The 21,025-nt window shown below is 40.2% G+C and overlaps 1 protein-coding gene across 2 annotated transcripts in view; it reads left to right on the top strand.

Moving 5' to 3' along the window:
• The window catches only part of LOC122718400 (hemicentin-2), a 297,858-nt gene that overhangs the window by 210,074 nt on the left and 66,759 nt on the right, over positions 1–21,025 (top strand). For both annotated transcript variants that reach the window (XM_043943410.1, XM_043943409.1), the window contains 3 exons: positions 4,395–4,517; positions 14,447–14,590; positions 19,158–19,430. In XM_043943410.1, the coding sequence (XP_043799345.1) occupies positions 4,395–4,517; positions 14,447–14,590; positions 19,158–19,430 (540 nt within the window). The remainder of the gene's footprint in view (positions 1–4,394; positions 4,518–14,446; positions 14,591–19,157; positions 19,431–21,025) is intronic.

Below are 21,025 nucleotides of genomic sequence, written 5' to 3'. Positions count from 1 at the left end.
ATTTCCATTTATATATAAGATAATTGAATTTGTAACAAAGATAAATAATCTTTTTTTTTTTTACGTATTACGATTTAGAAACGAGCACGCGAGAGAAAAACATTTACACATTTTGTAAATTATGTTTGAAATTTTTATATGCGCACGATTTATTTATTTGAGAGATTAAAATTTTAAAAAACGTGATGATTGATTTACTATTTTCTCTCTACACGAGAGAATTACAATCTTTCGACAATAGCACAGGTTTTCAGAGGAATCGGAATGTGTGTTTTTACACCGGATTACGTATCTCTTTGAAACAAATTCAACGATGCATGCTGATTACCGAGTGTTAACTGTCTGATTCACTCGACGATTGATCGATCGATTTCGTACGATCGATGCTTCCATCACGCAGAACGCATCCATTTCCATCTGATCGTCTAGATTGGATAGAATCCGCCTTTTTGAATTTGAACAACTATTTGTAAACTTTTTCGTTATAACATCGCGAAACAATTCATAAAATTATTCTTTATTTTTCATCTCGAAAATAGATAGCAACTTGCCGTTTCCATACATAAAAATTCCTTCCTTTTTTTTTTTTTTTTTTTTTTTTTTTTTTNNNNTTTTTTTTTTTTTTTTTTTTTTTTTTCAAAAATCTCTCTCTCCAAAATTGTTAACTGCAATCATTTCGAACATCCATTTCGTAATATCGTTAAAAGCTCAACTAAATTCAATACGAAATGGTAACACGTTGCATGCTTAATTTGCACAGCACTACTTCAACATACCAACGTTCGATCATCAAAGAATCGTTTAACAGTCGGGTCACGATTTTTCCCGGATAAACGAGTTTTCGCGATAGTTTCCATTCGGGGAGGACGCGCGTGCCTCGTGCGTTCGTCGTGGTGAACGTGTGACGGGCAAATATTTGCGCTCGCCTATTGTTTCGTTAATAACAAAGTCGAATCACTGCATCACGATGCTGGCTTAGAATACATAGTGTCGATTCCATCCAAAACTTTCCCCTTTATTCTAATAAAAGTTCTTCCATCGACTAATCAACTGTCGATATCCAATCGTTTCCAATCTCCTGCTACAAAATTTCTGCTAAATTTGTTTCACAATTCCAACGAAGAAATAATCTTAATAATCTTTCGTACTACCGATTATACACCAATTGTACGAAAATTGAATTCAGGAACAACCATATCTAATCGTATTATAAAAACACTTGAATCTAATAAGGAAAACAACGATCGATTCGTTCGATTCGTTTCGATCCATCCTCTTTTTTCCCCTCCTCCCTTTTTTATCCATTTTCCCTCTCTCTCTCTTTCTCTCGTTTCGATCTGAAATTCCAGACGAGAGGAATTCCCTTTGACCGCAACACGGTTGCTGGCAACAGCTATCTCGCGATACAAATTACGGCGCACTCGCGGTCGAACACTCGTACGTCCCTTCTTTTTTCACGTAGCTCCACGCAACTATGGTGCGTGCCCTCGCGAAAAACCATCCCCCCTCCTTTCTCCTCCTCGTTCGCCGATGTATAGGTTTGCTTAACGGCCCGTACAAGGTTTACGAGCGTTCCACCGAGGCTCGGTGGAAAAATTTCTTTCAAGACGCGCCCCTCCTTTCCTTCTTCTTCACCCCTTTCCTTCGCCACTCTTCGGGAAGCGAGGGCGCGGTGCAAAAATCTGCCATCGTTTTCGACTCTCCCCGTTAATTCATGACCGGAGTAAAGGGAATTGCACAGGGCGCGCAGGAGAAATGGAGCAGGAATTTCGCGTTCGAACGAGTCCCGGACGTGCGATTTATTCGGGGTGTGGGGCGCAGTGTGCAAACTGGGAGAGAGAACACGTAAGGCAACCGCTGCGAGCGTGTGTTTGCGGTATGTATGTGTGCGTGTGTTTGTACACACGGTGGTTGCTTTAGAAATACCTGGGTCAATTCTGGCAACGTGTCGCTATTATTTAATGAACGGTTACCCTTGCATTACCGGTTGCGTGTAAATATTTTCGCTCGGATATATCGAACGCGGAATGCCGCTCGATATAACGGGAAAAATTGTATATTTCGTTATATTTTTTATAGACAGTATGGAGTGTACGACACGATCGATACAGTCAGCGTAGTAATTATTATCACGAATTTTTTAACAAGACAACGAGAACTTCGATACGATATTTTCTTTTTTTTCTTTTTTAATAACGAAGAAAAGAAAAATTCGATCTCCAAAAAGCGTCGACGATCCTCGTTGTATAAACTAGAATTCAATACAGATAACCTCGAAACTATCTATGATGCACACGCATACACATACACATACACAAGGGAAGTTTGGTGTAGATCGTAGGGTGATCCTGTCTGAAACAGACAGACTGGTAGTTTGCGAAGCCGCTTTAAAGTTCTCATTAAGCGATCGAGGTCTGTGGGACACTTCTGTGTCTCATTGTTTGCTTTGTTTGGTGTTTACGCCACTGCGCAGGGACTATACAGGGGCGGCGGCGCTCGACGAGACGAGCAGGGATAACAGAGACGGAGGGATAAAAGCGGGTGTGACGAAGAATGTGAGAATGGAGCCGGAAAGAGACGAAGAGAGAGAGAGGAGAGACGAAGGGACAGACGAGGCTTTCATTAAGCTTGCATTGTCTCAGCACCGCACTATTATAGCCGAGTGAATAACTTGGAGCCATCCGGTAGTCGAAGCGAGGGAAAGGCCCCCTTTCGCTCCTTTTTTTCCTTCGCTTTTCCTTCCTCCTCCTTTGCCTCTTTCGCGTGTTTGGAAACCTCTTCTCGCCCACCTCCCACGCGACTCGTCTCCATTCCTCTTGCAACGCCGCTTCGACCCATCACCACCACGCCTCCTCCTCTTCCTTCCGAACCACCAATTTATTTCGCGACCTCGACACCCTCTCAGCCTCGCGTCGCCGCCCCTCTGAAATATTAACGAACAGGGCGATGTAACGCGCGACCAAACGCTCGGACGGCGCCACGGAAGCTTTGATTTCACGCGGGAAGGCGCCAACAACCCCTGCGCCCTCCCTCTACGAATTGAACCATCGTCATCCATCTGACCAAACGTCGAGAGAATAGGAGGAAAGAAAAGGAGAGGTGAACGGGCGAAATAGGAGAGGATCGGGTGGATTTTAACGAGCACGCGCGGATCGTAAAATCTTCGCTGTCCTAACGCTGTTCGTTAATTACTCGCGGCCCCGAAACGCTCGTTCGAACGCTTTCGATTCCGTCACACGTACACACGCGCGCTGATGCTATGCTCAGGGTATAAACACGCGTACAGAAGTGCGCGTATCCACGTCCCGATTCTGTCACCTAGATTCGAGGTCGGACGTTAATGACGCGGAAGGAACGCTGGTAGCGCGGCAGGAACGCGGCCCACAAAGAGGGTGGCTCGTTCGTCAGAGGCGCAGTTCCGTTTTGCCGATTAGTAGGCTTGATGTTCGTGGTGGGAGGGAGGGGGGTGGCGGCTCGTTTCCTCCTCGCCGCTCGTTTCGGTTATTACGGTGCGGCGCGATTTTTCCTCTCGCTCCGCTCGATATTTCCATTTTTATCTATCCGAGCTTTTTGTCGTCCTTTGTCGCTCTTTGTCGCTCTTTGTCGCCATCCCCCCCGATTTCAACGGTTGTATCAATGGAATCGGGGTATTGTTCACAGGGGGATAATTGGGAATTGAACGAAAGATTTCAGGTTACAGGTGTGCGTGAAAATTATTCGTGTAATTTTCCTTGTTTTTTTATAATATTCAATTCAATTCGTATATTCAATTCAATTTATAATTTTTGAAAAATTTCACATGTAAATGAAAGATAAATAGGATCGTTAATAGGATTCGAAAGGGAATGACGATAAAAATTCTTCCCTCGTGTCGCTTAACAAGAACAAGGTCTTTGTAACCGTGGTCCACCCCTTAATTGACTTTTCTTCCCTGTACCTCGATAAAAAGAGAATTTACTTTTATATAGAGGACACATTTCAAATCTTGTTCCTTAAGCCTAACGCCCCAAGCTACTCAACACGAAATTTCGCGATATCTTATTATTATGCAATTTGCGTTAACATACTAAGCTCTGGTCTTATCGAGAGTTCTAGCTTCACCGCGCCATTTAATAATAATGATAACGATCCCTGTCCACTATGTAAATACAGATATTTTACGCGAATGGAGATTTCAAATTTTTTTTCTGATTTTGAAACTTTGCCAATTTTTTGCAATCTGCAATCTCTTTTTTGATTGGAAGATTTTTGTGATTTTTTTTATTCAGAAATCGGTTGAGATATTATCGGAGAAAAGATTATTGCAGAGATTATTATCCTCTAATGATAGATACGCGATCGAGACACTCGACTATCGAGACTGACGGTGATAATTACCTTAATACCTGTTTCAGATACTCCATCGTTCGCGATAACGCGTTTGCCTGGTTTTGGAATCCCGATCGTCGAGGGGATGTCCGTCAGCTTGAAATGCGAGGTGGACAGCAATCCGGCCAGCACTCCCATTTGGCAGCGTGGTAAGTGACAATAGCGGACCAAGAGTTTCACGTTTCGTCTATCTGGAAAAAAAAAAAAAAAAAAAAAGGAAAAAATCGTCAAAAGAAATCAAAAAATTTTCAACGATATAGTCTCGCGGACCAAAACTTTGCTCCACGCGGAGAAAAGAAAAAAGAATGTAGATTAAAAATAAAAAGCAAATGGATTAATCAAGAAGAATATTTAAATTATCGTTCCTCGTCTAATGAAAATTTCACAATAGAAATATTTCTACCTAAAAATATCAACGTAGAAAACGCGTAAAGAGATTTTTCTTAAAAAGCGTGCAATACACGTTTCTTCTTTTTAATTTTAAAATTTCCATCGCTATCTCGGAACAAACAAAACCTCGAGCAGCAGAAAGCCGTCATATTTTCATCTTCTATATATTCCAAGGCAGGATTATCTCTCTCCTACCCCTATCTCTCCACCCCCCCTCCCTCCGAAGCATTTCCATTTGCTATTAACATCCAGGCTATTAGTCTCTTCGCAGTCATCAGCAAACAAAACGATAAATCGTATAATCACATTAGTCTATACCACGGCGACCAGAGGAGGACTATCACGAGGTTGGGGTCGAGAGTCGGGACGATAAATAATCCCACCCCTATTCCACGCGAGCGAAATCCCCTCATCGCGGATAAGTATGCAAGGCGGATATTATCTTTCGTGGAGCGCGAACGCAACACGTTTTCCTCCTTCTTTTATCCTCTCTCCTCTCTAATCCAGCGCGTTGCGAACGTTTCGTCAAAATGAAAAATTCTACGCTGCTTCTTCGAGTCGGGCTTCCCTTTCTTTCTCGCTCTTCAGCTGTTGCTTCTCCTCCTCCTCCTCCTCCTCTTCCTTTCATCTCTCTCTCTCTTCCTTCGTAGAAATCAATGAGACTCCATTGAGATTTCGCTTTCCAAGCGTTCCACCGACTTATTCCCGATAATTGGAAATCTCCTTGTACGAACGTCGAACGTCGTTCGCTCGTTCGAATTCGTTCGTCGCGTTTTTTTTCACTCCGACGTAATCGATAGCTCGATGGGTGAAGTGGTCGGCTCCCTTCCGCGGGAAACGAAGCTTCGAAAAAAAAAAAAAGAAAAAAGAAAGAAGAAAGAAGAAAAAAATAGGAGGGACGGAAAATAAAAAAAAACCATAGAATGGGAAAAATAAGGGAAAAGGGGGAAAGCTTTTTTCCAATGCGGCGATACCTTTGCTATTGCTTGTTATTTTTGTTTCGAGCGAGCATAGAATTATGAGCATGGAATAATTCGCGGAAAGAGGGGTCGGGATTGGATTTTCGAACAAGATCGAAAAAGGGGATTGGAGAATGGAAAAGTTCGTCTCTTCCCTTAAATTCCGATTTGTCTCGTGGAAAAAAAAAAAAAAAGGACGGGAAAGAAGAAGGAATTACTCCTGGCCGACTGGATTCATTAGCAACCTCTTGTTCTTTGTCAAAGCCAGCCGACGGTGGGCTGGCCCACGGACTCGATAAATATTTAAAGCCTCCGATAATTCCCCCTTTAGTCTACCTCCTCCAGGAGACACTCTGTCTCCCTTTTAACACCGCGGTCGCTCTTTGAGTTTCTTCGCCGATCCTTCAATTTCGATACCTGCACCCCCTGCACCGACGTAACAACATTTTAACCCGGGGAGGTAAAAGTAAAGCTTCTTGAACGATTTCGAATAAAACGGGGATAAAACGGGGGTTGGATCGAAGATGAAGCAGTTACTTTGTATGTAAGTAGATTGGCCGATGTATCGAGTTTTTCGCCGGATCTCGCGCGATTCTCCCGCGCCATGAAAATACATGTATTGTAATCTTAAAAGACTTTGTAATGGTAATACATATATTCATATGTAGGATGGTCGTAAATTATAATACAAAGAACGGGTCAAAATATATCTACAAGATATAAATATATATAAGATATTTGCGCGTTTAAATGTAATAGAAAACAACATGCAAAAAAAAAAAAAAAAAGAAAGAAAGGAAAAAGAAATATCTGAAATATAATATGCATCGAACAAGGCTAAATCCTTTATTTAAACTCCACTTTCTTTGCTCATAAATATATAAATACATCCGTAATTTTTCTCATTTCTACTGAATACTAAATACTTATTAAAAAAAAAAAAAAAAAATAGCTAATACGATCAAATGAAAATATTATTCAAACGTTAATTTTCGAAAAACCTCTCCTCTCAAACTTTGGCCAGAGTGATTCAAAATTAACAAGGTAACCATCGCGTAGTATTCCCATGTTCCCATGTATACAAAGCATGGCCCAAGAGTTAACCCAAATTCGGCGTTATGTATCCTCATGACGGTACGCCTGTTCCAGTCGAGTACGAAACGTATGTAGGTGCAGGCCAGTAGGTACGTGCAGCTTTACGTAACGGCCACCAACGGTGCGAGTCGTTACGCGTTCCACCATGGGAATTAACGTTTGTTTTAATGGACGTACTTTTCGCCCCGGCCTGCAACCTTGTTAAACACCACCCCTGACGGATTCCTTCCCTGCCGTTGTGATGCACGAGCTTAAGGCTTGACTACCAACACCGCTCGTGATAACGATTCGTATTGCATGATTTGCAAGTTGATTGCTCGATCCTGTGGCCAGAATAGGTGATAGGTGATCGTTTCCCTATCATCTGTGAATAATATTCATTTGATTCTTCTTTCTTTTCTTTTTTTTTGCGATCTAGTCGATAATTTTGCGCGAGAAGAAAAAGAAAGAATAAGAAGAGAAAGATGAACAGAGAGGATTGGAGGATTTAATGGATGGATGGATGATTCGAAGTACGAGTTGCAGGATTTTCGCGGGAATACGGTACTTTGGTGAATTTTAAAGATGGATTTCATCGTAAAATATCAACTTGAACCTTCTTTGCCGCAGTTTCTTTCCACCCTCGTGATGTTACATTCAGCACTAGTGTGCATTCGTTCTCGTTAAACTGATCCTTTAACGTAATTAGAATCCCTGTACAACTGGCGGTTAAATTAAATACGCTTCTTTGAAATTATCCGAAGAAAGAAGAAACTTTCCACCGCGTGAATACGAAATCTCGGCAAATTCAAAATTTTATCGCTCCGTGTTTCTTTCAATGCGCCATCCTTCTTTATTTTCTTTTTCCTGAAAGATACTTGACGACTATGCCGATCGAGAAACCTTCGAAAAATCGATCGATGACGATATTTGTTTTTTGTTACGAAATGAAAAATACCTCGATACGCTATTTCACTTCATAGACTTTCGTTTGCGTGTAACTGCCAGCAGGACTTTTTCCTCTGGTCCAGCCTGAACCTTTATCCAATTGGAAATCACGAAAAGGATTTACAGACCAAGTTGGAGGATCGGTAACGACTGTTGCTTTTTGCCATGGGATCGGTAGCGCAAATAAAAGTTCGCCATGGTATAATTTCCTTTATTCGTCGTCAATCAGAGAGAAACTTTGATCACGAAGGAAAAAGAGGAGGAAGAAGAAGAAGAAGAAGAAGAAGAAAACTGAAGCGAGGGAGGGACCACTTTCTTGATTAGAGTGGTCGTGGTTTAAGCCTGGTGAAACGGTTACATTCGATTTAAACGCGGACCAAGCTTTTTTTTTACAGAATTCGCAGCTCTTCTTCTAAAGTATGTATGTATCCTCCTGGAGTTCGACCAACGATCGAACGGATGTTTGATCTCGTCGCGATCTCCCCCGCGGAAATAATACGCGCGTAGAGGAAAAACATGTTCAAACGTTTTTTCGTGATTGTTGAAAACGATATACACGACGAGAAGTGTTTCGAGAGTTAGATCGTTCCGTTCGTTTCCATCCATGGTTTCTCTATGATAAATCTCGATTCGATATTTCGAATCAAATTTCGTCGTTGAATGGATGTGACGAACGCGTGTTGGAGTTTGCCAATCTCTTATGATTGTATTCGTTAAATCAATTCTGATATATAATAATACGTATATATGTGCGATGATTCTGAATCGTTAATGTAGATATAATCTCGTCCGATTCATAAATTTCGTGAAAATGTCGCGTTAAATGGAACACTGAATTATGGGTTATGGAAGACACGTAAAATGAAGAGGAAACGTATTCAGAAACGTAAATCGGATTTTTAAAATTCTAAAAACAGAATGGCAGAGAGTGCGAAATGACTTTATCAAAAAATTATTCGACCGTATTGAAAGAAGAACGATCGAATAAAATTCTTTCAATTCACAAATAGACTTAAACTTTTTGAGGATGATTTATTTGATTTAAATCGTTGCTTAATTAAAATTCAAAAGAAAAATTATATGACGGAAAAAAGTTTGTTCTACTTTTTGAAATAAATTCTCAAACAAAAACAGACAAACGTTCCAAAGATCTTCAAAATTCCTCAAACTCAAATCTACTCCTTTTTAAGCAAAAGAGCTCAATTTAAAACGATTATTTCTCGGTGCTGCTATATTTTTCAATACAAAAATCAAAAATGGCGGCATTGAAAATACCGAATAAATCGAATTAGATTAAAATCGTGTGAGAAAGTGAGAATGACGTTTCACCTTCATCTGAAGAATCCCGTTTTGCGGAAGAACGATGAAATTTATCAGGGGGCCTAGTTAATCGTACAAGCCTCGTTAGTTCCGTTATTGAGTTACACAAAATGCTGAGAGCAGCTGCACCCGTCACTTTCTGCCGTGATCAGCCAGACCAGCGGTGAGAGTGATAAGAAACATGATGAACGACCCGTTACTGGCGAACGGTTGACGCGAACACCATTATTGTATCCGAAACGGAAGAATTCGCGAAATCGTAATAAATTGCGCGCGAAAAGTATTCTCTTGCGTCGTTTTCATCGTATCGACGAGCGAGATTCTCTTTGTTTAATCACTGAATACGAATTATCTCGAATTACGTATCTCGACGAATATAACGGATAATATATTTTATTCCGATCGTTTTTAAAATGAATTCGTGAGAATAACGTTTATATTAATTGGCATTACCAACGACGAGGAAATAAATCGGAGAGAATTGTCTACAAGCAGATGGAAGTAACGATACGCCTTTCAATTTCGACATCGAGGCTATATAACGTCCCAGTTATATCCATCCCATTAAATTATTCAATTATTTCTGCCTTTCGTTTCTAACGTCCCGGAATTCCGGCCTGCTGTGTACGTCCGCGAGGAAGCGACGAGGGGGCGTAGAAGCAAAAGCTTAATCCCTATTCATAGACTCGATCGAGTGATTTCGAATAAATCCTTCCATCGTTCCGCGAAATCCGCTGCAATTAAAATACTTTAATATCCTTTGGAGCACGTACCCGCTTCGGGCGATGCCTCCGCCTTCCAAACCACCGCCACATCGTCGTCCTTTTCCTTCGCCCTTTGGCTCATCTTGCTTTTAGCCTCTCGGTTCAACTCGTCCCTCGATCGCCTCTCCCCCTCGCCGATCCCAATTTCTTTTCGGCACGGGGCGGCTCTCTTATTAAACGAGTCCCAATCCAGATGCCCCAAGGTATCGAGAAAGCACGTTTCGCTTTCCTTCAAACACCTCTTTATCACCGTTCAAACTCCGCCAAGATATTTTCACCATTCGTCTTCGTGCGATATATCATAGCGGCAACTGCACTTTTTCCTCCCTCCAGTAATATTACACCGGTACACCCATCGGTTCGACTACCTCCTCTTCGATAGTTCTTCTCGAGAATGGGGGCTTTCGTGTTTTTCACTTCTCCTTTTTTTTTTCTTTTTCTTTTTTAATCCCTTGTTTCTCTCGAGGGTTATAAATCTAACGGAGGTCGGGTGCCCGATAAGATAAAGATGCGCAATATAAAAAGTAGCAAAAGAGTAGCGATTTTAATATTATATCTATCAACTACATGTGTGCATTTTTTCGTGTAATATGTTGTTATTAAAATCGATCCATTTTCTTAAAACGATTCGTCTAATTTACACGCAACTCCATCCCTTAATCGCATCCCTTTCTCGGGGTTAAAGCCAATTTTCCGACCACTTACTATCCACTCCAATTTCTGTGTGCCCTCATCTTGAATTCAATTTATCGATAAATATCTATAATCCACATTATCCTGCCGCGAGTCGAGCCGTTCACGAAATTTCACCGGAACGATAGAATAGCCGACCCTGTTCGTGCTTGGAATAATCAGAGAATCGTGCCGTCACCAGTTCGACACTGTCGATGTTAAAAACTTATCGATCGGTTAAAAGGAAAAAGAGAAGGAGGCTGTTCCTTTAGGTTTGTGTATGTTCGACGGATACGATCGATATGTAATGATCGGTAGTAAAGTAGGCCGGTTAAGGGTGAGGACATTTTAAATGAAAAGGAGGATAAATTTATCACGGCCCCGTCGAACGATTTATCACGACGATACATTCTACAGCTACGGACGTTCCGGAAAACGTACGAGGGCGTCAGCTGCGGGAAACCGCTTCGGGGGAAGTAGATCCCCATCCGATCATTGTTCATACGAAGCTAGAATATAATGCGATGCCAACCAGAATCAAATATATATATATATGAGTTGTACATAACCTCATTTCGGTTTTTTCTTCCGACTCCATTGCGAACGATTCTTTTTGGATGAAGTGATACGACGATGTGATGAAAGAAAATATTAGAACGATGTTGTAAATATTCGATCATATTTAATCATATTAAATGAGATTGTTTTGGCCAAGAGTATAGGGAATGTGATGATATTTTGTTTGTAATTATTGTATTTGCATCGTGATTATTGCATGAATTTTTGCAAGTATTTAATATCTAAATACAATTAACAGATTTTCTAAAAATGAATTTTGCGATTTGAAACAAACGATAAGTCGTTTATTCTTTTTTTTTTTTTAACAAAGCAGTAGTTAGCTTTTAGCAAGGTATTTACGTTCTCCAAGTTTTTCGGCCGGCTAACTAACTGTGCTCGAAACACTAAAGCCGAGTAACACTTTTCTCTCTCTCTCTCTTTTTTTTTTTTTTAGGAATAATTGCGCCCGGGTAAAGGAACGAGTAAACCTCGCGTAAACTCGTCTCCGCAGCAACGTTTCCTTCTCGCCATTGCTCTTTTACGTTTTATTCAGAGACCGAGGGGAAAAAAATGCAATCTGCGTTTCGCTTCCTCTCCCGACTAATAGCCAGCCGTTCGAGCTTAGAGGAATATCTCCGTTCCATGAAACGTGCCAAGTAGAATTATTCACAGGTGTTCGTGAAAAATCTTATTCTCCCTTTATTTCAGTTAACCCCATTCCGTTCTTATTTCGCACTTCGCTTTATTCGAGCAAACCTTACGATCTTATTTTTTTCCCCTCCCATCTCGAAATATCTCCAAGAATCTTAAATCGTTCTCGGAATGCGAATCGAATAAATTCGAACCTTAACTCCGTTCCATCCTCGCTCGAGAGCATGCTTTACATCATCGATGTAATCCGCATAAAACTACTACTTCCAAGTAACTAACTCCCAACATCCCGGCAACCGTACCCCCGAAATTAGCAACCGATCGCTTTCCACGCGATGTTGCGCTAAATGCTCTCCACAACCCCTCGACACACCCCACATCCTGACCCTTCTCTCTCCACGGCTCAGTTTCAAGCACGGTCCGTTTGTTTCCGGGCCAAATAGCCGGAATCCCGCATAACCGTGGCTAGATATGTCGTGGTGCTCGGGCCAAGTCACGGGCCGCTCTTATTTCATACAGAATACCGCATCTTGCCATCCCTCCCCTATACGTATGTATATATATATATATATATCATCCCGTTAACACAATCGAACATGTTTTGGCAGCGGCACGAGTTCGCTGTGTTTAGCAAAGAGACGACAATCGGTGGACGATCCTATATACCATCACCATCACGATCGCAGTTCCAAACCTTTTCCCTCCTCCTCCTCCTCCTCCTCCTCCTCCCCTCTTCTTTAATACCGGGACGTATAAAAGTTTTCGGAACAAAACTTCATCGCGAAAATACACGCGGGAATGTTTTTTCTTTTTTTTTTTTCCTTGCGTGCTCCTCCAACTTCTCTCTCGCCTCCCTTTCTTTCTCCGTTAGTCAACTATCTCTCTTTCTCTCTCTCCTCTCATGCCATGTGCTCTTGTGCTTGGTTGCACGTTGTTACACATTCAGAGCGTAGTCCGTGAATCCGACAGCTGCGTCGAATCCTGCCTCTCGTCAAATCGCATCGAGGGTTAAAAAAAAAAAAGAAAAAAAAGAAAAACAAGGAGAAATGCCTATGGCAGGATCAAAGTTTTCGCCAACGACTTGGCGGCGAAATGGATATCGAACGGATTCGCCGTTTCTTCCCCGCCTCTTTCTTTCGGTTTCGGTGTTTCAACTTCGTTCGGCTTGGATAAAGTCGAGCTTCGACTTTTTCTTTCTTTCTTTCTTTCTTTCTTTCTATTTGTTTCTTGGTTGGATAGAGGTGCGGTGTGTCTGCGAGGGATGAGAAGGGATGAAGGGGGAGATAGGCAGGAGATCGCGTGCGCTAATTTGATTAACGAAAATACGATCGATAAGGGTTTTAAGTTCGGGCCGCACGAAAGGCTGGTTTAACGTCGAAAAGATTTATCACTGGTTTTAATTGAGATTATCGATGGCCGAGATTATTGGCCCGTTTAATTTATCGAAGTTTCGATGAATTTTCTCGTTACTCCACGATTTGTATTTTCTAACTTATGTTAAATTCAACGTTTTATACACGAAGGCGTAGTGCGAAAGTTGGTATGTTATAGTTAAAAATTCGTGCAACCGTTAATCCTGATCTAATTCAAGAGTAAATAAAACGGGATGCTATTAACTGAATAAAGATTTATGACACCCTCTCTCATTTATTGTATATCTTACTTTGAATTATTTATCTTCTACGACGTGCTAAACTAGTCTCGAGTTATAAAAATTTTACCAAAATAAAATTGTAATATTTAAATAAAAAAATCTTTTAACGTAAAATATTACTTCGAACGGTATATCGTTCATTTACGTCACTTTATTACAATTCACAGGTTTATTAATTTTCAATAACACTACCAACGTGAAACAAGGTTTCTCGTTATTATACTTATCATAGCTCGTATTTAATGCAATCAAAATTTCACAATATTCTCTATTTATCACGACTTGTATATCAACTACCAAATTTACCCAAAATTATCTTTTTTTACCCCAATTTAATTTTCGACAAATTTATCTTACATCCACATACTCTCCATCTCCATAAAAAAAAAATTACACAAAATTACCGAATATATATTCCACGATAACCAACAAGGTTTCTGCTTCACCACGACTCGTGTGCAAAATTTCATAAAAATTCTCTACTTACCACGATCTTTGAACCAAAATTACGCACAGTCATCTTTTCATCCCCTCAACTTAATCCTCAAAAAAATTTTTCCACGAATAAAACTTTTTCGCCCGGAATTGAATCGTAAAAGAAAAGTTCCCCTCGCGTTCCAAATAAAAAAAAAAAAAAAAAATTGCCACAAGATTACCGAATATATTCCAGGACTAAAAACGCGTAACGAGATTTCTCCGCTCGCCACCACGACTCGCATCGCAACGCAACAAAATTTCACCAAGTTGCCCATTTACCACGATCCGTGTACCAAGTATCAAAATTACACGAGCTTACCTACCCGCTGCGACTTAACCCTCGAAACGCAACGCACCCTCTCCCTCCGCGTCCCTCTTCTATCCCTGTTTCGAAACGTTGCCGCGTAATCCCCCGCGTACAGAGAGATTTTTCGAAGAACAATAACGGGGGCCAGTGTTGGCATCGCGCCAATCCTCGACCGCGTAATTCCAACGACGCCGGTTAATCGGTAACCGGCGCGATTCTGCGCGAGGGATGCGCGCGTAGACGCGCTATTTTCACCGAGTTAATCCATGCACCACGTACAGCAACCTCTTCGTTTGCGTTTCAGACAATGGACCGCCCGTCGAGCAGAGCGACGACGGATGGCTGAACTTCACAAAAATCAGCCGCGCCGAGAGCGGCTGGTACAAATGTTATACCAGGCACATGCTCGGCATATTCACCAGCATCGGTTATTTTCTCAATGTGCGCTGTGAGTATATATTTTCTTTTTTTTTCTTTTTTACACGATCGATTATGGATCCGTTATTTATGGTGATTTGGAAAACGGATTTAGAAATTCGTGCATTCGAGGATTTGGCAGGTTTCGGGGGAGATTTTTTTTTAAGTTTCTCTTGAATCGAGAATTTGATATTCCATGCTTTGTTAATAATTGGAGATTATTAAGAAAGATCTTGATCTTTTAATCGATCGAAATAAAGAATCAGAGATTTTTAATTTTCCTAGAGTTTGCCAGAATGATTAAGAGAATAAATTAGTATAGTGAATATATTATATGAAAAAGGGAGTGATATTGAAACTTTAGAAATTGATATCGGGATAAGGATAATTATTTTAGAAAATTCAGATTTCACTCGATTGAAAATTTAATTTATATTTCGATCTATTAAAATTTGAAATTAGAGAGAAAGGAAAAGAGGAAAAAGATTAATCAAATCAGAGAAAAGTATTGAAAAGTCTGTCCTTTTCTCGCTTATCAAAAATACCAAAATAAATCTTAATTAAAAAATTTTATACACATATGTATACTAAAAATTGCAAAATAAAAAATATTCGCAAAAATATTCAATTTTCAATTACAAATCAAAAAATAAAAAATCTCTTGATGAACTGGTTATCTTTTTTTTTAACTCGCAACGTGTTCCTGCAAATTAGATTACAAAAACACAAGCTTTTGGATTACCCATTCAATATTGAATAAAATCGCTAAAAGTCGCGTTAAATATACGCTAAAATCTATCGGTGTTCATGAACTGATGGACCGAACAAATGGATTTATTGAGCGGGTATGAAACGACCATCCCCATTTCATGTATAACAATGAAAATATTGAAAATAGAATAAGTAGAGCAGCTGTACGGGCCGATAAGGGATACAGTAATATTAGAAATTAATGGAAATCGTGGGCCACGTTGCACGGCTGTTCGAGTTATGAGATCGATTGAACCGAGAATTTCGTTTCATCGAATCCTCCAAGTGCGATATATTTGCGTCACGATCCAAGATTTATATTATTAAACGCGTATGGTAAAAACGAATTCGAAATTGCTTCAAAATTTCAAAGGATAAAATTCCACTTTTCCATTTCACACGTATCGTTTAGTTCTGGACGAGATAATTTATCACTTCACGATACGATCTTCTTTCGATGAAACCGAGATTCACGTTTCATCGGTCGTTTGTTGGTCTAGATCCGTACGTAGACGACGGAAAACGAATGTTTGAACCAAGTTAATAAAACTTGAAAAATAGGGATATTTGGTTTGTCAAAGGGAATATTTTTTTTTTTTTTTTTTTTTTTTTAGAAAAAGAGCGTTAAAAATCGATGAACGTTTTATAAAGGTAATCAATGTCTCCTGAAATACGATATAGACCAACAGATCGTCCAATAATATTCACTAATAATAGGAAACGAATGTTCGAAACAAAGTTAATAGAAAATATAGATATTTAGATTGTCAAAGGGAATATTTTTTCTAGAAAAGATACGCTGAAATTTGACGGATGTTCAAATTTTCATCAATACAAAACTGTTTTTTAAAATATGATATAGAGCAACGAAAGTGCAGTATTTTCAATATGGTGGACATCCATACATCTACATTCTTCTTCTTCTTTTTTTTTTTTTTTTTTTTTCGATATTCCAATATACTCGAACATATTGAATACAGATTTCGTATATTAAAATTTATTTCTCCATATTCAAAAAAACCGACGAACATAACATAAAACATGCAAAAAAAAATTTCAATCTTTCCAAAATATAAAAATAAATACGCTCTCGAAGAAAGGACCTAAAAAGATACTTAAAAATCCATAAAACAATAAACATCTCCACGTAAACGATACTTCATCCCGATCTAATCGTAAATCGCGAAACATTATCGAGAAAACAACGATCTCGTTCGAACGAAAAATCGCGGATCGAAAAGAATATTGTCGAGAGGGGCCGAGACATCAGACATCATCCCCGCTAATTCGAAATGCAAGAGGGGTTGGTGTTCCTCGCAGCCGATAACCGGAAACCACAGTCATTTGTCAAGTACGGAAACCGCCGAGCCAACCGGAAATTATCCGTGCCCTGTCGTGAAAATTTGCAAATTTCCTACCCAGCCCAGGACCCCATAGGTCCTTCCATCTTGCCATTATAACCAGTGGAACAGAGGAGTGGAGGGGAATGGAAAGGTGGCAGCCTCTCCTCCCCCCCCTCCCCTTTCGAACCTTCGAGAGTTTCCTCCTTTTCCTCCACCTCCTCTTCAACGCCGGCTTCCGTTCGCACCGGCGAACCGGGCGGGATCCTGGATACGGGTTTCCGAGCACCTAATCTCTACGCAGTTTAGATGGCTCGAGAGCACCTATAAACCAACCAACCGTCCCTCCCGCCCCCGTAAGGAATTATCGATTACAGAGGCACCGCGTCCTATTCGAATCTCCTGCCCGGATTACTTATCCACGGATAACGTCTACGAGGGTTTTAAACGGGCGCGCACCAATTTCGTGCAATCGTAGATAACGCGCGTTTCAAAGGGAAAGGAAGAGGGAAATGAATTTTTGGAATCGGTTCCAAGAGAAAGAAAAAAGAAACGCACTATGGATGGATGAAAGTTTCTTGCGAATTAGTAGATAATTGCGATAAGTGATCGATCACTTATTAATTGCGATATATTTAAAATATTCTTTTCTATGTAAAAATTCTCGAGGGGAAAATTATGAAGATAAAGCTAAAGATTAATGTTTGAATTCGAATTGTAATTTTGAGAAGTATAACTCGTCGCTTGGAACGTTGAAACTTTTCGAGGCAACGAGGTTCGATTGCAAGGTTCTTCAGACCTGTAGGAAAGTTCATATCGTTGTGGAAGTTGTATCCGCCACCGGAAACGTTGTACCGAAAAAGAGGAGGTCAATAGAAGGGAGGGCGAAATATCTGGACAAAGTTGGTTGGTTAGTTAGTAGTTTGGTTGACCGATCGGTTAACAATCAATCGTGAAACGGCTTTACGCCGAGTCAAATGCAATCGGATTTCGTACAATCAACATCCAAAGTACTTAGGAGCTCGTCAGATTAATGATCAATTAAGTCGAAACTTCGTAACTGGCCGATCGTTAAACGAAGACATTAAAAGATAGTTTGATTTCGGAAACTCGTTACAATCCTTTGATTCCTAGATTCCAATTCTCCAATAGACTCCAATTCCAATCTTTTACGATGTATATATATATATATATGTGTGTATGTGTGTGTGTAAAAATTCGAAAACGGAACAAACATCGATACAGAATCGATCAACATATGATATTTTTTTCAACGGAATGGACGACGAATTGGTTCAGAATTGGGCGAGATCATGACGCGTGGATTCTATCGATGTGGCGAAACGCGACGGAATTGCCCGTATCAAGGATCAAAAGATCACGCATCACTCGGAATTTCCGGTGATAGATCAAATTCATAGGTAACGAGAATTAAAAAAGAGAAGTTGCGATGCGCGTGCATTCACAGAACTAACGAAGAAAAAGTGAAAACTCTCTTCCCTTCCCCCCATTTTTTTTATCTCTTTACCCCTCTTCTCCCCTATTCCTGCCCCACTATCGTTCGTGTACCCGTTGTTTGTTATAGCGTCACGATTGTGTTTGCTGTAAAATTCCGAACAAACTACAAGACAAACGAGGTATAGCCAGCGCGGCGACCAGAGCTCGAGGGGAGGGTGTAAAAGCCTGCTATCGTCGCATCCACCACTTTGATCCCTTTGTTTTGTTATAGGATGAGCCGGAGGATCAGCTTGCTAACTCAAAGGACTGCTCTCTTTCTCTCCATCCCCTTCGACTATCCCCCGTTCCTTCTTTCCTCTCTCCACCTTTTCTATGCCTCTCACCTTCTCTCTATGTCTCTCTCCTTCTCCAACACCACCTATCGACACTCTAATTCTCCTCTCCCCTCCGTCGAGAGGAGATATCTCGGCCACGACGTCACCAACCCCTCCGCATCACCTTTCCCCTCGTAATTGTGGACATAACGTTAGCTCGAGAGCAAACGATACGTATAATTCCGCGGGCGGAATTGGAAAAGAATATCGGTCCATACCTCTGTGAAAAAAAAGATTTTTTCCCCCAACGGCTGACGGTTACGCCGCTTCCATCTTGAACTTTATCCCCGGTACGTGCGCGCAATCGCTGATGCGAGACCACCTCGTTGTTATCGACGACAACGACGATCGAAATCGTTTTAAGATATCCTTGAATACGAATGCGAGCCACGAATGTGTGTGTGTGTGTGTGTGTGAGATGTGGATTGGAAAGATTGAAATTTGTAATTGGTTTTGAATTACGGAGAGACAGTCGTCGAAGAGAAACCGATATTAAAATTAATTTCAATGGAAAATAATTTATAAGGTGGATTTAAATATTCGAAGAACGGATCGTGTTTCACGAATTATTTTCGAGATTTATCCTATGATAAATTTTGGTGTTTCTTTCTCCTGTATTTCTCCCGTCATCACTTTTACGATAGCCAACCGTTTCACCGTTTAAATCACCGTTTAGACGATCCAGACATGGAAACGGAAGCGGAAGCGTTGAACGGCGAGGCAACCGATTCCCGGAAGATGGAAGTTCAAATCGGGGGTGCGGTGACTCTGGAGTGCGACGGTGGTTGTTGGGGACACGGTCCTGGAATGGATCCAGTCGGTGGTCCCGGTCCACTGGCTTTGAGTCGAGTCGTTTACCAGGAAGCCGGCGAATATCGATGCGTCGCGCCCGACAGGAAAATGCAAGACACCTGGCGCGCCCAATTGCCGTATCACATCAAGGTCACCGGTAAGTATAGATTCTTCCACGAGCATGATTCTTCTTACTTTTCAATTTTAAAAATAAGACTTTCCTCCGATGATATTCTTACGTCTGTGGATTTTTACTTTATTATTTATTCAAATACGTATAAGATTAATCAATCTTTTATAACGTTTCAAATAGATTCTTAAGAATTAACTTTTCATTCGAAATGGAAGAAGTTTTTAATTGATAAGTGACGTTTAAATCTGAAACAATATATTCCTGTCCTCCGTATTATCGAATAAATTTCACTTTTCTCTCGCGAATAATTTATCATTTTTGTTGAATGAAATACGAATGTCACAAAAGATCGATTATGCTTCGAGTTGAATAAAATGAATTTCGAACGATCTTGAATGAAACGAAACCATCGATAATCGATAAGAAAATAAGAGGGGAGGGGAGATTAATTTACTGTGAGGCTAATTCAAAGCTTATCGTCATTAGTCATTATCACGAGGTTAACCCTCTTTCGTACCGTCTCAAAGGAATTATCCAATTTTCTTCAATAATTGCTCGCGTGCACCCCTCGACGACCACCTAATTGCAAGACTTACGAACGCACTTTAGATAAATTACGTTTGATTCCCGCCAGGCTACATTAAACTGTTACTTTCCGCTCGTCGACTGCTTTCACTCGAAATATCTTCCTTCGAAATAATCGTTTACATATTTTCCGAAATTTCCTCTCTTGGTGGAAAAACTTTTTTTCCTTTTTATTCCAACGTGTAAATAGCCATTAGACTAAAATTGTTCTAAATTGTCCATATTCGTTAAATTCTTTTTTTTTTTTTTTTTCTTTTTTCGTAGATACGCGTTACATATTTCTTGCATATTTTAGAGCATACACACGTAATACGAGTGGAAAAAACGAGAACGAAGAATTAAAATTTTCTGTCGCGGTTTCACTATCTTTTTTCTTTCTTCCTTTCTTTATTTCCATTTTTGTAACGTTATTATCGTCTTTCGTGATGCTGCCACCAGTTTTTTTTTTTTTTTTTTTTTTTTTNNTTTTTTTTTTTTTTTTTTTTTTTTTTTCATTTCTCTTCCCCAGACAATGTATCACGTGTAACGTCGGGGAAAACGTGCTCCTTTCTCCGGTGTACAATGTGTGGCGAGTTTGTTGTTCCGTGAAATGCGTTATCAGACGAATTTTCAGTCGGAGGATAGTTATAGCTTTTTTCTTTTTCGAGAAAATCTATCAACGCGGGCTCGTTAAATATCTCTCGTCCGTGGGTCAGATTGTCCACGAGAGAAAAATTAATCAAAGCGATGTGGAATGAGTTCGGAAATGGGCGAAAACGAAATTGAACGTGCAACGATGGATCGTTATTGTTGATGGTCGTCAAATGGAATTATCTTGTTTCTATCACTATCCTATCGTTCCTAATTTTAACCCGAAGTACTACGATAACTTGGTTAAATCTGATCACCTCGAAAATTTAAATTTCCTATATTAAAGAAGCGTTCAAAGAAACACTCGATGGTTTAAAGAAAAATGATTAAAGAGAACGATTTAAAAAAAATCCCAAAAAAATCACTTAGTCGAAAATTCTAAAAATCCAAAATGCAAAAATTAA

Source organism: Apis laboriosa, unplaced genomic scaffold, assembly GCF_014066325.1.
Source record: "Apis laboriosa isolate Shangri-la unplaced genomic scaffold, ASM1406632v1 scaffold63_cov154, whole genome shotgun sequence".
Classification (NCBI taxonomy): Eukaryota; Metazoa; Arthropoda; class Insecta; order Hymenoptera; family Apidae; genus Apis; species Apis laboriosa.
The sequence above is the reverse complement of the archived record's forward strand: the minus strand, read 5'-3'. Positions and strand labels throughout refer to the sequence as shown.